Source organism: Muscardinus avellanarius (genome assembly GCF_963383645.1).
Source record: "Muscardinus avellanarius genome assembly, chromosome: 3".
NCBI lineage: Eukaryota > Metazoa > Chordata > Mammalia > Rodentia > Gliridae > Muscardinus > Muscardinus avellanarius.
Window position 1 is genome coordinate 129716453 of NC_137788.1, and position 12579 is coordinate 129729031.

A 12579-nucleotide genomic window follows, 5' to 3' on the forward strand; every position below is an offset into this window, starting at 1 on the left:
GGGAGGCTGAGACAGGAGGGTCGCACAGGTTCGAAGCCAGCCTCAGCCACTTAGTGAGGCTCTCAGCAACTTAGTGAGACACTGTTTCCAAATAAAATATAAAGTAGGTCTGCGGGTGTAGCCCAGAGGTAGAAGGCCCTCTGGATTTCATCCCCAATACCACAAAATAATAAAATGAATAAATAAGCCAGGTATGGTGGTGCACGCTTGTAATCCCAGCATTCAGGAGGCTTGAAACAGCCTCAGCTACTTAGTGAGGCCCTTTGCAACTCATTGAGACCCTGTTTCAAAATGAAGAATAAAAAAATTGAGCTGGTGGTATAGCTCAGAGGATTCAATCCCCAGTTCTGAAAAAAAGAAAGAAAAAAAAAAATAAGCCTGACACATTCCTAGGAGTATCTTGACCAAAGGAGTAGGCAAGAGAAGTCTGGTGCCACCTCCTACAGTCCTTCTTCCCTTTAGCTATCTCCCCTATCCTTCCATCACCACCCTCCTTCCAGGATGTGCCTCCAGTAGAGGTGCTATTACTTCCTAAAACCTACTATGCCAAGGGCTTAATATGCATCCTACCCACCATCATCTTTCTTTATATGTGTGTGTGTGTGTGTGTGTGTGTTTTACTGGTGACTGAACCCAGGGACATTCTACATCCAAGCTACAACCCCAGCCCTATTTTTTACTCTTATTTTGAATCAGGGTCTAAGTTTCAGAGGGCCTCACTAAATAGCTGAGGCTGGCTCTGCAATCCTCCTGTCTCAGCCTCCCAAGTACACCTGGCCTCAATACATCTTCCTTCCTTCTTCTATGTCGCCTAGGCTGGACTTGAACTGGGCTCACTCAGTGCTTCTGCCTCAGCTTCCCAAATAGCTGGGACTATAAATTCACACTACCGTGCCCAGTTTCCCTTAATTTTTATATGCTCTCCCTAAAGGCATATAATTTCTATTTTGTACAGTTTCTGATATCCAGGCTGTTTGATCCCTAAAGCAGAGGCTGGGCTTCTTTTCTTTTGTGGCACTGAGGATTGAACTCATGGGTGCTCTAACACTGAGCTTTGCCCTACCCATTTAAAAAATATATTTCTTTTAAATTTTGAGACGGGTTCTCACTAAATTTCCCTCAAACTTGTGAGATAGTAGGATCCCAGATTCGAGGCCAGCATGGGCAATTTAGCAAGATTCTATCTTTAAAATAAAAATAAAAATAAAAAAGGACTGGGGGCGTGGCTCATGGAAGAGTGCTCCCTGGGTTCAAGCCCCAGTACCACAAAAACAAAACAAATGACCCGACTGGGTCAAGCCTTTCCCAGGCATGGCCTCCGCTGGAAGTGTTCCCAGAGGGCAGGCTGAGGAAGGGAAGGCGCTGGGGCGGCCGGGTCCCTGGGAAGGAAGGTCTGAGGAACAGGCCCGTGGGGGCGGGTCCGAGGCCGCGCCCCGCTCCGCCCGCGTCCGAGACCGGCACTCAGCAGAGCACAGGTGGAATTTTGGCTCGACCGTACCTGGCATTCAGTGGGAGTTCAATAAATGTTTGACACACGGATGACTCTCCGTGGAAGGCTCCTCCCCTGCGCGGCGGGCTCTAGACCCAAGGGGTTGCGTGGGGGCCGCCGCCAGGCCCGGCGCCCCGCCTAATCTCAGGGGCTCAGGACGCGCCGCGCCGCGAAGCCCGGGGCGGGGCCTGCAGGTGGGTGGGCGGGGTCTGAGGGGCGGGGCCTGCAGAGTGCGACCTGCTCGCCGGTGGGCGGGGTTTGTGGCCTGAGAGGCGGGACCTGAGGGGGCGGGGCGGGGCCCGCGGGCGGGGCCTGCGGAGTGTGACCTGCTGATAGGTGGGCGGGGCGGGGCCCGCGGGCGGGGCGGGGCCCGCGGGCGGGGCGGGGCCCGCGGGCGGGGCGGGGCCCGCGGGCGGGGCGGGGCCCGCGGGCGGGGCGGGGCCCGCGGGCGGGGCGGGGCCCGCGGGCGGGGCGGGGCCCGCGGGCGGGGCGGGGCCCGCGGGCGGGGCGGGGCCCGCGGGCGGGGCGGGGCCCGCGGGCGGGGCGGGGCCCGCGGGCGGGGCGGGGCCCGCGGGCGGGGCGGGGCCCGCGGGCGGGGCGGGGCCCGCGGGCGGGGCGGGGCCCGCGGGCGGGGCGGGGCCCGCGGGCGGGGCGGGGCCCGCGGGCGGGGCGGGGCCCGCGGGCGGGGCGGGGCCCGCGGGCGGGGCGGGGCCCGCGGGGTCCGCGCTGGGCTCCCGGGGAGAGCTGGCTCCGCGCTGCACCCCGAGCGGCAGCGGCAGCGGCAGCGGCCCCGGCTGGCGCGCGGATGCTGGAAGTTCACATCCCGTCGGTGGGGCCTGAGGCCGAGGGGCCCGGACAGAGTCCGGAGAAAAGCCACATGGTGAGCAGGGCCACTGGACAGGGAGGGGCAGGGCCCGCGGCTGCCCGCGCGCCGAGCGCCGTGGGGACCCATCCTCCGTCACCCGGGTGTCCGAATCCGCTGGCCGGGCGGTCCAGGGGCGCCCGAGCGCCAGGGCTTCGGCGCGCTTGGACCGCAGCCCCGGGACCGCGGTGTGGGCTCTTGCGGGACCGCCTGGAGCGGAGGGGCGGGCCCGCCGCGTCTGCACTCGTGTGTGCCGCGCGGGAGGGTCCCGGGAGAGCTCGGCGCCTTTGAGCGGGAGGTGGGGGCGAGGCCGCGGCGTCCTCCGGGGCTCACACCTCCGCCCGCCAGGTGTTCCGAGTGGAGGTGCTGTGCAGCGGGCGCAGACACACCGTGCCACGGCGCTTCAGCGAGTTCCACGCGCTGCACAAGCGGGTGAGGCTGCGCGAACCACCCCGGGGGCGGCCGGAGATGCGTGCTCCCCACGGGCTGCGTTGACCTTACCCCTGCATGCCCAGCTCGTGCTCCGGCGTCCCTCGCCCCGTCCCATCCACTTACCAGGGTCTGTCCCGGGCAGCAGGGGGTGCGGGGAGGTCTGGGGAGGACTCCCGGCCAGAGCGAGGTGGGCTTGAGGGCTCTGTTGGGATGCTGTCATTGCACCTCCTAACCTTTGGCAGATCAAGAAACTGTACAAAGTGCCCGACTTCCCATCGAAACGCCTGCCCAATTGGAGGACCAGAGGATTGGAACAGCGCCGGCAGGGCTTGGAGGCCTATATCCAGGTGTGGGAGAGTCAATTGCCCCTCCCCCTGCCAGCTAGGTCAGAGATGTGACCCAGATAGAGAAGTGGGGGTATGGGAGACCCCCTACAACTCGTGGACATTATTCGCTATCCCAAGCCTCAGTCTTCCCAGCAGGAATGAGTCCAAAAGTCCCTCTCTAGATTGTTGACATGATGGATGAGGCAACCAGGAGGCAGGTGGTCCCAGCTCAAGGAAAGCTAGTTCCCTTCCCTTCCAGGTTAGCCCTGTGCTGACCTCGTGGTGCACATAGGCTGGTTCTCCCCCTGGGTGGTAGCGTGGGATTGCAGGTGGGACCACTCCATCCAGCTATGGAACCCAGCACTCAGAAGAGCCCGCTCTGCTCCCACTGCCTTGGAATTCTTAATTTGGAACCGAAGAGCCTCACTTTTTTTTTTTTTTTTTTTTTTGGTAGTACTGGGGGTGGAACCCAGAGGCATTCTACCTCCAGGTTATACTCCCAGACCTTTTTTATATTTTATTTGGAAACAGGGTCTCACTAAGTTGCTGAGAGCCTCACTAAGTAGCTGAGGCTGGCTTCGAACCCTTGCGATCCTCCTGTCTCAGCCTCCCAAGTGCGAGGATTACAAGCGTGCACCACCATGCCCGGCTCACTTTTTTTTTTTTTTTTTAAGATTTAAAGAAGTTTATTAGAAAGATAGAAATACAGAAAATAGAAATACAGCCCCATGCCAAAATGGCAGCGGGGGCGGGGGTGTGACTCGAAATGAATACACCCGAGCCTCACATTTTCATTTGCACTGGGCTGTGCAAATTAGTAGCCAGGTCTGATTATAGGTTTCCTCTGTCCTCTCTAGGGCATCCTGTACCTGAACCAGGATGTGCCAAAGGAGCTACTGGAATTCCTGAAACTTCGGCACTTTCCCACAGACCCCAAGGCTAGCAGCTGGGGGTAAGGAGGGCCAGTGTTGGGGGGACAGGGGCCTCAGTAGCCCTTTTCCTTTACATATCTGACCTCCCTCATCAGCTTTCTTGACCCAGGTGGAGGGTTGGACAGCCTTGGTTACCCCAGCCACTCTGCCTCCGGAACTGGGCTTGTTACAAATAGAAGCAGTGGTCCCCTGGGACATGACGTTCTGGGCTTCTGTGTCTCCACCCCGTCCTCACCTTCTGCGAATCCCCAAGCAGCTTACAGTGCTTCTCTTCTTTTCAGAACCCTGGGGAAATTCCTGCCTCTCGACAGCAGGCAAGTCCAAGCCCTGGCCTGCGCCCACCTCCTGCTGCCCCCTAGTGGCCACAGGCTGGGAGATGGGCCTGCAGGTCCAAGTTTTCCTGTTGGTGCCTCCTGAACGCCACTCCCCCTCACCTTTTCCTTTGTGGGCCCCTGGTGATCTCAGTTCTTGTCTCCACCCCATTCGAGATTTTGCCCTCCCCCCAGTCCCGTGGCTCAGGAGCCTCTTTACCCCCAGCTCGCAGCTGCACCACCGACCTGTCATCAGCTTCTGCGTGGATCCTTTCATTTCCACCCCTTCTCCAGGTGAGGGGCCTCCCTGCTGGTATCTAGTGCTTGGATGCCAGAGTGGGTGGTGGGCAGGCTATTTCTCAGCTCTCAGGACCCCCAGCCAGCGTGTCCTTCCTACTGCCCTTTGAGGCCACAAACTGCTGATCCTGTAACCCTGTAGCTTGCTTCATGGACACTCAAACCTGGCTCCCCTGGTCGCATTCCTCCGCAGCCTGCTGTCAAGCTGACATGCACAGGTGGTGGCCTGGGAACACCAGCAGCTCACTTGGTGGACAGTGGTTACCAGCTGCCTTCGCAGAGGCTCCTTATCCCGAGGTGGCTGAGCCGGTGGCAAAAGTTCAGGGAGCTACAGTCCTGTCCCACATCATTCTCCACCTTACGCCCTTTGCATTTTACTTCTATCCCAGAACCTCTGCCAGATGTGGTGGTAAATGGCGTACTCCAGGGCCTCTACGGATTCAGCGCTAACCCGGCATCGGCCCAGCCAAAGGCTCACCGTTACCCTGCTCCTCCGCCAATGCCCTGATCAGCCCAGTAGACTCTGGGCCACCTGTCAGGATTGCCTCAGCCCTGTGTGTTCCGTCTAAGGAACCAGGGATGGGTCCTCCTTTGGCCTGGACCTGGGACTTCCCCAGGCTCTGGACTTGCTTGCACTGGCAGCTGGGGGTGGCAGAGCTCAGAGGCTTAAAGCCAAGGCAAGGCTAGCGTTGAGGAATAGAAGTCAGTATGGAGGTAAGAGAAGGTGTCATTTCTTAACCTAGACCAGAAAACAAGAGTAGTAAAGGCAGAAGCACAGCAGCTGGCAAAGTTCAGAGGCCAGGAGAGAACTCCTGCCTAGTTTTTTTTGTTTGTTTTTGCAGTACTGGGGATGGAACCCAGGGGAATTCTACCTCCAAGCTGTTTTCTATTGCCCAGCCCTATATTTTATTCCTTATTTTGAAATGGCCTCACTGAGTTGCAGAGGGCCTAAGTAGCTGAGGCTGTCTGTGAACCTGGATCCTTCTGTGTCAGCCTTGCAAATACTGGGATTCCAAGCGTGTGCCACCTTGCCTGGTGTTCTGCTTGCCTTTTTGTAGAGAGATCTGGGTCCATGTTCAGGCAGAAGCCCGAGGAAGGAGGCATCCATCACCAGAGGGGAGTCCCAGACATGTTGGGATGAGAAAAGGGGAGGTACTCAGACCCACAAAACTAGCCCACACACAGGTTATAAAAAAAAAACTCCTATTTTCTTTTATTGGTCAGCATTAATAGATGTTTGTTACAAAACTGGGCCCACGGAATGCAAGGGGAGTGGGTCCGCTCCACCGGATGCAGCACTAGGGCTGGTGCTGCGCGGGACCCCATGTCGGGGTGTTGGGCTTCCTCCACCCCATGGGGGCAACAGGGCCTGTCAGATGGCTGCTCAGCGGGACGTGGCCCTGGGCCCTACTCCTTGGCGATGGCAAAGGGCTTTTCCACCTCAATCTTGCCACAGTCTGCAATGATCACATCCTTCAGGGGCTTGTCCCGACCGTCTGTCTTGGTGCTCTCCACCTTCCGTACCACATCCTGGGAAAGAAAAGTGCACAGAGGCAGCAGGGGAGTCAGCAGGTGGAGGCCGCCCACCTGAGGGCGACAGCACACGAACCAGGCACCTCAATTCTCCTGCCCTCCCCCAGGGCATTCTACCTCTTTATATTCTTTATTTTTTATTTTGAAATAGGGTATCACTCAGTTGCTGAGGTTGGCCTTGAACCTGTGATCCCCCTGACTCAGCCTGGGATTACAGGTGTGTGCCATCATACCGAGCTGAGGCACCCAAATTCTAACGAACGTAAAGCCAGGGTGCCAAGCCAGAGTGGGAAGGGCGCAGACTTGACCCTGAGCAGATGCAGGGCTTTTGCTAAGACCCTGGCTGGGTGAAGGGCGAGGAGGAAGAAGGGGCTGGGGAGTGAGGCAGCAAGGGGTCCTCATTTGGATGGCCATCACCACGATGACCTCTGCAGGACACCACGTGCGGCTGCACTGTACACGAGCGCTGGGGCACAGTGATGCTAGCTGTTTACCTGTATTTTTTCTTTTTTAAAAAAGCTAGGGAGCCGAGCGTGGTGGCGCATGCTTGTGATCTCAGCATTTGGGAGGCTGAGACCGGAGGACTGCGGTTCGCGGACAGCCTCAGCTACTTAGTGAGGCCCTCTGCAACTCAGTGAGACCCAGTTTCAAAACAAAGAATAAAAAAAATAGGGCAGGAGGTGTAGCTCGGAGGTTGAATGCCCCTGGGTTCCATCCCCAGGCCCGCAAAAAAAAAAAAAAAAAAAAAAAAAAAAAAAATTTAGGGCATTGCTATGTTGCCCAGGCTGGGTTCAAGGAACCCTCCCTCCCAGCTCAGCCTCCTGAGCATCAGCCAGGCTGTTTATTCTGGATTCCCCCAAGGTCAGGAGACATGAGCACTAGTCTGAATCTGGCTGAGGTTCTTTGGGAGTGGGATGAAATGCTACCCCAGGACCTCTGGGGAGGACCGCCAGGGTTAGCCCTGCCCCACAACTCACCATGCCCTCCAGAACTTTGCCAAACACTACATGCTTGCCGTCCAGCCAGGCCGTCTTGACGGTGGTGATGAAGAACTGGGAGCCGTTGGTGTCCTTGCCCGCGTTGGCCATGCTCACCCAGCCAGGCCCGTAGTGTTTCAGCTTGAAGTTCTCATCGGGAAAGCGCTCACCATAGATGCTCTTTCCTGGGAGGAGAGTTTGGGTTGGTCCAAATCAAGCATATTTTGGGGGTGAGGATTCAAGGGCTCGACCTCTTCGTTGCCAGGCTGGGCTTAAGAGGTACACAGGTACATAAACACCGCCCCCTTTCCTATCGTCTGGCCTAAGAGTCAAATCATGCCAGCTGTGACATGGGCCAGGCTGATGTAGTGGAGAGCTCACAGAAGGGGTTACTTTAAGGCTTTTAACTAAGGTACATATTATCCCTGACTTTCTAAGAACACACAAGGCAGGCGAAGCACGGCTGCAAAGCAGAAACAGGACACAGATGAGATGGAGGGGCAGAAGGGGGCAAAAGACAGGGACTGCCATTTGGGTCCTGGAGAACCAGAAGAGCTGTTTATCAGGGAATAACAGCAAATAAAAGATGCTTATAAATCTATGCTTATAAATGGATGACATGTCTATCCACGCGCATGACAAGGGAGCCAAGAGCACAGATCTCTGCTCTTCCAAGACCCTAGTTCCAAACGCCCTTCCAGGAGGAACCTCATTCTCCATCACCACACACCACTGGACTCCGGGCCCCTTTCATTTGGCTTGACCAGGAACCTCGCCTCATGTGCACACAGCCACCTCTCTTCGTTCTCCATGTGTCTGTGTCCAGCCTGCTGTTCCACAGGGTGGAGCCACGCTGGGAAACTGCACTGGGCTGGGGCTGACCAGGGAGACGTGACTGTGTGGCAGGTAGGAAGACCAAGAACCAAGAACGGTGGGACTTGATGGTGGGCTGGGGCTGTCTGGGCCGGTGTCCCACCTCTCACTCACCAAGCAGGAACAGCTGCTGCTATCCTGTGGTGACTCGTGGCTGGGGTGCTCCCATTGGAGGATCCTCTTTGTAAGTCTCAACCAACTGTGGGATTTCAATTCTTGGGGGTATCCAGAAAATCCCCCAAAATTTATTTCCAATTACTTTCCTAAGATACAAGGAGCTCCAAACTGAAAGGGGTAGTTCTTCCCTTCAAATCCAACACACACCATCTCTCCTCCTAGACTTCGGCAATTCTCCCCCTCTCCCCCCATACTAGGGATTGAACTCAGGGGCATTCTACCTCCAAGCTACATTCCCAGCCCTTTTTAATTTGAATAGGCTGTTAAATTGCTGAGGCTGACCTTGAACCTGCAATAGTCCTGTTTTAGCTTCCCAAGTACTGGGATTATAGGCATGAGTCACCAGGTCTGGCTGTTATTCCTTTATTATTATTATTTTTGTGTGTGTGGGTCTAGGGTTGGAACCCTGGGGCTTTCTACCTCCAGGCTACACCGCCAGACCTATTTTATATTTTATTTGGAAAGAGTCTCACTAGGTTGCTGAGAACAACCTCAGGTAGCTGAGGCTGGCTTCGAACACGTGCGATTCTCGTCTCAGCCTCCCAAGTACTGGGATTACAAGCATGCGCCACTATGCCCAGCTTCCCTGCCCTATTTTTTATTCATTATATTGAAACAGGGTCTCTCTGAGTTGCAAAGGGCCTCACTAAGTAGCTGAGGCTGTCCGCGAATCACAATCCTCCTGTCTCAGCCTCCCGAATGCTGAGATTACTCAGTTATTCTTTTTTTTTTTTTTTTGGGTGGTACTGAGGGTGGAACCCAGGGGCTTTCTACCTCCGGGCTATACTCCCAGACCTATTTTATACTTTATTTGGAAACAGGGTCTCACTAAGTTGCTGAGCGCCTCACTCAGTAGCTGAGGCTGGCTTTGAACCTGTGCGATCCTCCTGTCTCAGACTCCCAAGCGTGGGGATTACAAGCGTGCGCAACCATGCCCAGCCCTCAGTTATTCTTTGGACAACTTTTCCTCTGCACACTGCTCGATGTTATCTCTCTCCTCCATGTATTTATTTTTCCTTTCCACTCCTGCCACGACAGCGAATGCCCAGGGAACTGACGGAACACGCAGAGACTGCTCCAAACAGCTTAAGTAGTGTACAACAGCCCACTCTATGGGTAGGAGCTAATGAATATTTCAGAAATGAAGAAACTGAAGCCAGGCCTGGTGTCACACACCTGTAATCCCAGGACTTGGGAGGCTGAGAGGAGGATTGCAGGTTCAACACCAAGCCTCAGCAGCCTAGAAAGACCCTGTTTCCAAACAAAAAAAGGGTCAGGGAATGTAGCTTAGAGGTAGAATGCCCCTGGGTTCCATCCCTAGACCGGCAAAAATAAATAAATAAACAAACAAACAAACTTCCCCAAGGATGTGGGGGGATGCCATGAACCTTCAAGAGATCCCAGACACCAATTATCAACTAGCACATTTTGGGGTGTAACCAAAGGTTGGGGGTCTGTGGCAGAGACCGGGCAGGTCTACGGGAAGGAATCCCCACATCAGAAGACCTGCCCCGAGAAAGGATGAATCTAGTCTGGTCAGAAGTCTTTCAAACTGTAACAGCATGTGACCCTGTTTTAAAATAAAAAAGCACTGATAGTTTAGTGCTTGGTATAAGATGTCCTGGGAGCCCGGCGTGATGGCACACGCTTGTAATCCCCTTGGTTGGGAGGCTGAGACAGGAGGATTGTGCAGGTTCGAAGCCAGCCTCGGCTGGTTTAAGAGACCGGTTCCAAGTAAAATATAAAATAGGTCTGGGGAGTGTAGCCCAGAGGTAGAAGGCCCCTGGGTTCCATCCTCAGTACCTCCCCCTCCCCCAGTCCTGGGTCCAGAAAAACCTCGGTGACTTCTTTTCAAGTCGCTTCCCCCCATACTACCTCTGGTACAGGGCTTTATTAACTCTGTCCTATCTTTCCATCTTTGTAATAATAAAAAAATTGCTAAAGCTCATAGGAGTTCGGACTATTGTTTTCTACACATAGCTCAGAACAAGATCCCACTGCTATACCTCGCTGTTACAGTCTGAAAGCCCAATAGGGCCACCGTAACATTTCTCCCACCGTAACACTACCCATGATCATCTTCATTTGCTGCCACTCTGACCCGCAACCCTAAGAGTACAGGGAGGAAAGTCACCAGGCGACAGACTGGTCAGCGGGCCTGCACCCAGAGGAGAACCTTTTGTACCCACCTGAGCCCCTCTGTGGTACCAGTTCCCTTTGCCCAGAAGGGTGCAGCTGGTCTCAAAGCAGACAAGAGGCCCTGTCTGTCTGGCACAGCCCAGTCCTCCACTAGCCGGTTACACTGACAGGCCCCTCTGCCCAGACCACCTGAGGTTACCTCCTGTGCCGTCTCCCCTGGTGAAGTCTCCGCCCTGGATCATGAAGTCCTTGATCACACGATGGAATTTGCTGTTTTTGTATCCAAATCCTTTCTAGAAAAAGGGATGAGATGGTAAGGAAGGAGGTGGGGTGGCCCTGCAAGAACCCAGTCCCCACCTCCTGCTCACCAAAGACCCATGCTGGCCAGACCCAGTGGTCAGCATGCCAGAGTGAGGGGCTGCGCAGCCCAGGCTAGAGCATGGATCCAGGAAAGCCCTGACTCCACCTTCCTCTGCTTTACAGTCTCCAGACCTGTTTGTCTGTGGTACTGGGGAGTGAACTCAGGTGCATTCTACCACTGAGCTAAACTATCAGTGCTTTTTTATTTTTTATTTTAAAACAGGGTCACACTAAGTCACTGATGCAGGTCCTGAACCTGTGATTCTCCTGTCTCAGCCTCTCAGGTACTGGGATTTCAAGCGTGCATCCATGGGCAGTTCCCAGGCCCTGTCACATAATGCATGTCCCCTCACAGACCTGCTGGTCCAACTGCAAGTTAGAATAGTGACTTCATTAAAGTAGTACTGTTGTTTCCTTGAGCCCCCAGCTGCATCTCACTATGAAGTCTCCCTTGGAAGTTGTGGGCCCCTTACTCTTCAATAGGGCCACACTGGGTCCCCCAGGCCACAGACATTCGGTCCTCCGCACTAGATGGGCTGCACTCTGCATCCATACCTCCTGGAGCTGACAATGTCTGCAGCAGCCACTTACCTCTCCTGTAGCTAAGGCCACAAAATTATCCACTGTTTTTGGAACAGTCTTTCCAAAGAGCCCAAAGACCACTCGGCCTACGTCTTCATCTCCAATTCGCATGTCAAAGTACACCTGGGGGGGGGGGAAGCTTTTTAATTTAACCTCTTTAAAAGCGGCGGCGGCGGCGGGGTGGGGGGGTGTCTTAGTAGAGCAGGGAAGGCCCAAGAAACTACCTCGAGGATGGGAGAGAACAGAGCAACATTTTAAAGCAATGTTCTGAATCTGATTTTGGTAGAGGCGAAAACCCTGTGAGAATTAAAGCCCGAGACCCTTTCCCGGAAAAATGTTTGTTTGCACTCTGCATAGATTACAGAATAACAATGTTTGCTCTCACCATATGCAAGTTTAAACTGTCTTTAAATGCCAAAACCTGGTTTGAGGAAAATAAAGGTTGGACAGACCCATTCTTCACTAGTTCCCCAGCACTGCAAGGTTATTTGCAAAAAGGCTGCTCTGAGGCCGCCAGTGCTGGCCTCGCGGCTCCGCTGCCTCCCCGGGTGCGGACGGGGGCTGGGGGCGCCGAGGAGAGCCCGGCTCGTTCGCCTCGGAGGGCAGGGCGGCCCAGGCGCCCCCAGCCACAGCAGCTAGGGAGGGCCTCGGCTCGGGGCCCCAGAGGCGGCGGCCGCGCGGAGCAGGCCTCGCCGGCCGCGCGGGAAGGGGAGCCCAGACCTTGACCGTGACTTTGGGCCCCTTCTTCTTCTCATCGGCCACGGAGGGGCCTGGCAGCAGCAGGAAGAAGACGGAGCCCACGATGAGGGCGGCGGCGAAGAGCACCTTCATATTCCGCTCCGACAGGCGCAGCATTCACCGGCTGGGGCGAGCGGGGCCAGCGGCCAGGCCGGAAGCGGGTGGGGCGCGGCGGGGCGGGGCGGGCGGGCGCGGCCACCGCGCGGGGGAGATCGCGGCCTGCAGCGCCGAGAGCCCCTCCGCCCAGGCGGCGGATGGTGGGTCCCGGGGGCGGGGCGGGCGCACCCATCGCACGGGGGAGCTCTGGGCTGCTCGCGGGCCTGGGGCGAGCGCCGAGAGCCCCTCCGCCCAGGCGGCGGATGGTAGGTCCCGGGGGAGGGGTGGGGCGCGGCCACCGCGCGGGGGTGCTCAGGCGGGCCTGCAGTACCGAGAACCCTCCGCCCAGGCGGCGGATGGTAGGTCCCGGGGCGGGGCGGGCCATCCTCCGCGCGGGGGAGTTCGGGCCGGCGCGCGCCGAAGCGCCCTCTTGCAGGGCGCCGCGTGGTAGGGCC

The 12579-nt window shown here is 56.5% G+C and overlaps 2 protein-coding genes across 4 annotated transcripts; one reads left to right on the forward strand and one right to left on the reverse strand.

Moving 5' to 3' along the window:
* Positions 1–2294: 2294 nt before the first annotated feature.
* Positions 2295–5157, forward strand: SNX22 (sorting nexin 22; the record flags this gene model as incomplete). Of its 3 annotated transcripts, none has more annotated exons than XM_080692982.1 (6): positions 2295–2369; positions 2700–2783; positions 3026–3130; positions 3967–4061; positions 4561–4646; positions 5039–5157. In XM_080692982.1, the coding sequence occupies 6 exons, from the start codon at positions 2295–2297 to the stop codon at positions 5155–5157; spliced, it is 564 nt and encodes a 187-aa protein (XP_080549108.1). The 3 variants fall into 3 exon arrangements, with proteins under 3 accessions (XP_080549108.1, XP_080549109.1, XP_080549110.1); XM_080692983.1 differs by having other exon boundaries at positions 4579–4646; XM_080692984.1 differs by lacking the exon at positions 3026–3130 and having other exon boundaries at positions 4579–4646.
* Positions 5158–6056: 899 nt separating this feature from the next.
* On the reverse strand, positions 6057–12145 carry PPIB (peptidylprolyl isomerase B; the record flags this gene model as incomplete). Its single annotated transcript, XM_080690822.1, has 5 exons — positions 6057–6179; positions 7160–7344; positions 10548–10641; positions 11300–11413; positions 12011–12145. 5 exons carry the CDS (start codon positions 12143–12145, stop codon positions 6057–6059), a joined length of 651 nt encoding a protein of 216 aa, XP_080546948.1.
* Positions 12146–12579: the final 434 nt, after the last annotated feature.